The sequence below is a fragment of the Penaeus monodon genome, chromosome 20 (genome assembly GCF_015228065.2).
Source record: "Penaeus monodon isolate SGIC_2016 chromosome 20, NSTDA_Pmon_1, whole genome shotgun sequence".
Classification (NCBI taxonomy): Eukaryota; Metazoa; Arthropoda; class Malacostraca; order Decapoda; family Penaeidae; genus Penaeus; species Penaeus monodon.
The window spans coordinates 13,157,199-13,158,250 of NC_051405.1; the positions used below are offsets into that span (position 1 = coordinate 13,157,199).

The 1,052-nt window shown below is 47.7% G+C and overlaps 1 protein-coding gene across 1 annotated transcript in view; it reads right to left on the reverse strand.

Annotated features, from left to right (window-relative positions):
- Nucleotides 1-1,052, reverse strand: part of LOC119586044 (homeobox protein OTX2-like) — a gene marked incomplete in the record, with an annotated part of 30,876 nt that overhangs the window by 1,106 nt on the left and 28,718 nt on the right. Inside the window, 1 exon segment of the mRNA XM_037934747.1 lies at nucleotides 1-373. Coding sequence (XP_037790675.1) covers nucleotides 1-373 — 373 coding nt within the window.

Genomic DNA, 1,052 nt, shown 5'->3' on the forward strand with positions numbered 1-1,052 from the left:
GATCCAAGCATGCGGGCGACATCAAGTCACCCATGGGCGGGATGGATGCGGACCCCGAGGGAGGGATGGCAGCGGGAGACCAGATGGGGTTGTAGGTTGTGGAGGAGGACGGGGTGAGGGGCAGGGGGGGCGCCGAGCTGACCGACGGCGGTGGCGACGGCGGCGAGGCGTCTCTGTGTCCACCTGCGGAGGGCGGCGGCGAGGTGCCCGCCCCAAGGCCGCCCGTGGTGGTCTGGCCTGACGGCTGGGAGGTATGGGTGGAGGATGGCGGCGGAGACTTGGTCGCCTTCTTGGATCTCGGGGTCTTCTCGCCGCCCGCCGCCTGCTGCTTCTGCTGCTGTCGGCACTTGGCGCGGCGGTTTTTGAACCACACCTGTCAAGACAAGGCAGAGAACGGGTTATCTCTGTGGGGCAATAGCGAACATATCTTATAACACGAAATATATCCCCCGACCGTCAAAATACCAGTTGACGTAGCGAATGGCGAAAATTATGTATCATTTTACCTAACTTCTTAGGTTAATATCCATGCTCCAAGGGAATGCTTCGGCCAAGCCTCGTACATAACGAACCCCGCGTTGAAACGACACATGAACCTTTCCACTTCGGCGGGTGAGCAAGAAAGTGAATAAAGGCCGGTTTTCTTAAATCACAAACACACGTTCTTTGATGTTGTTGTTTATCTTTCACTTTAATATATTGTAAAAAAAAAAGAAGAATACTTTGCACTAAGGCATGCGGTTTGTGACGATAGATGTACTAATAAATAAACGAACAAATGGGGTTTGTCTGAAAGAATCTAAATGTTGGGAACAGGCTGAGATGATCTTCAAGTCACACGAACGTGGCATTTACTTACATATAATAAACGCTTATCCTTATTACATGAACCCCTGTTTTTGTATTTTTTATTTGATTTATCTTTTTTTTATCGAAATGATTCTAAAGTAATATACAAACATCAACAAAAATCTGTAAAGATTACTGTTGTCAAGGGAAATAATCGTAAAAAAAGGATTATAATTCAATAATCTGATTCACTTTGTTAGCAC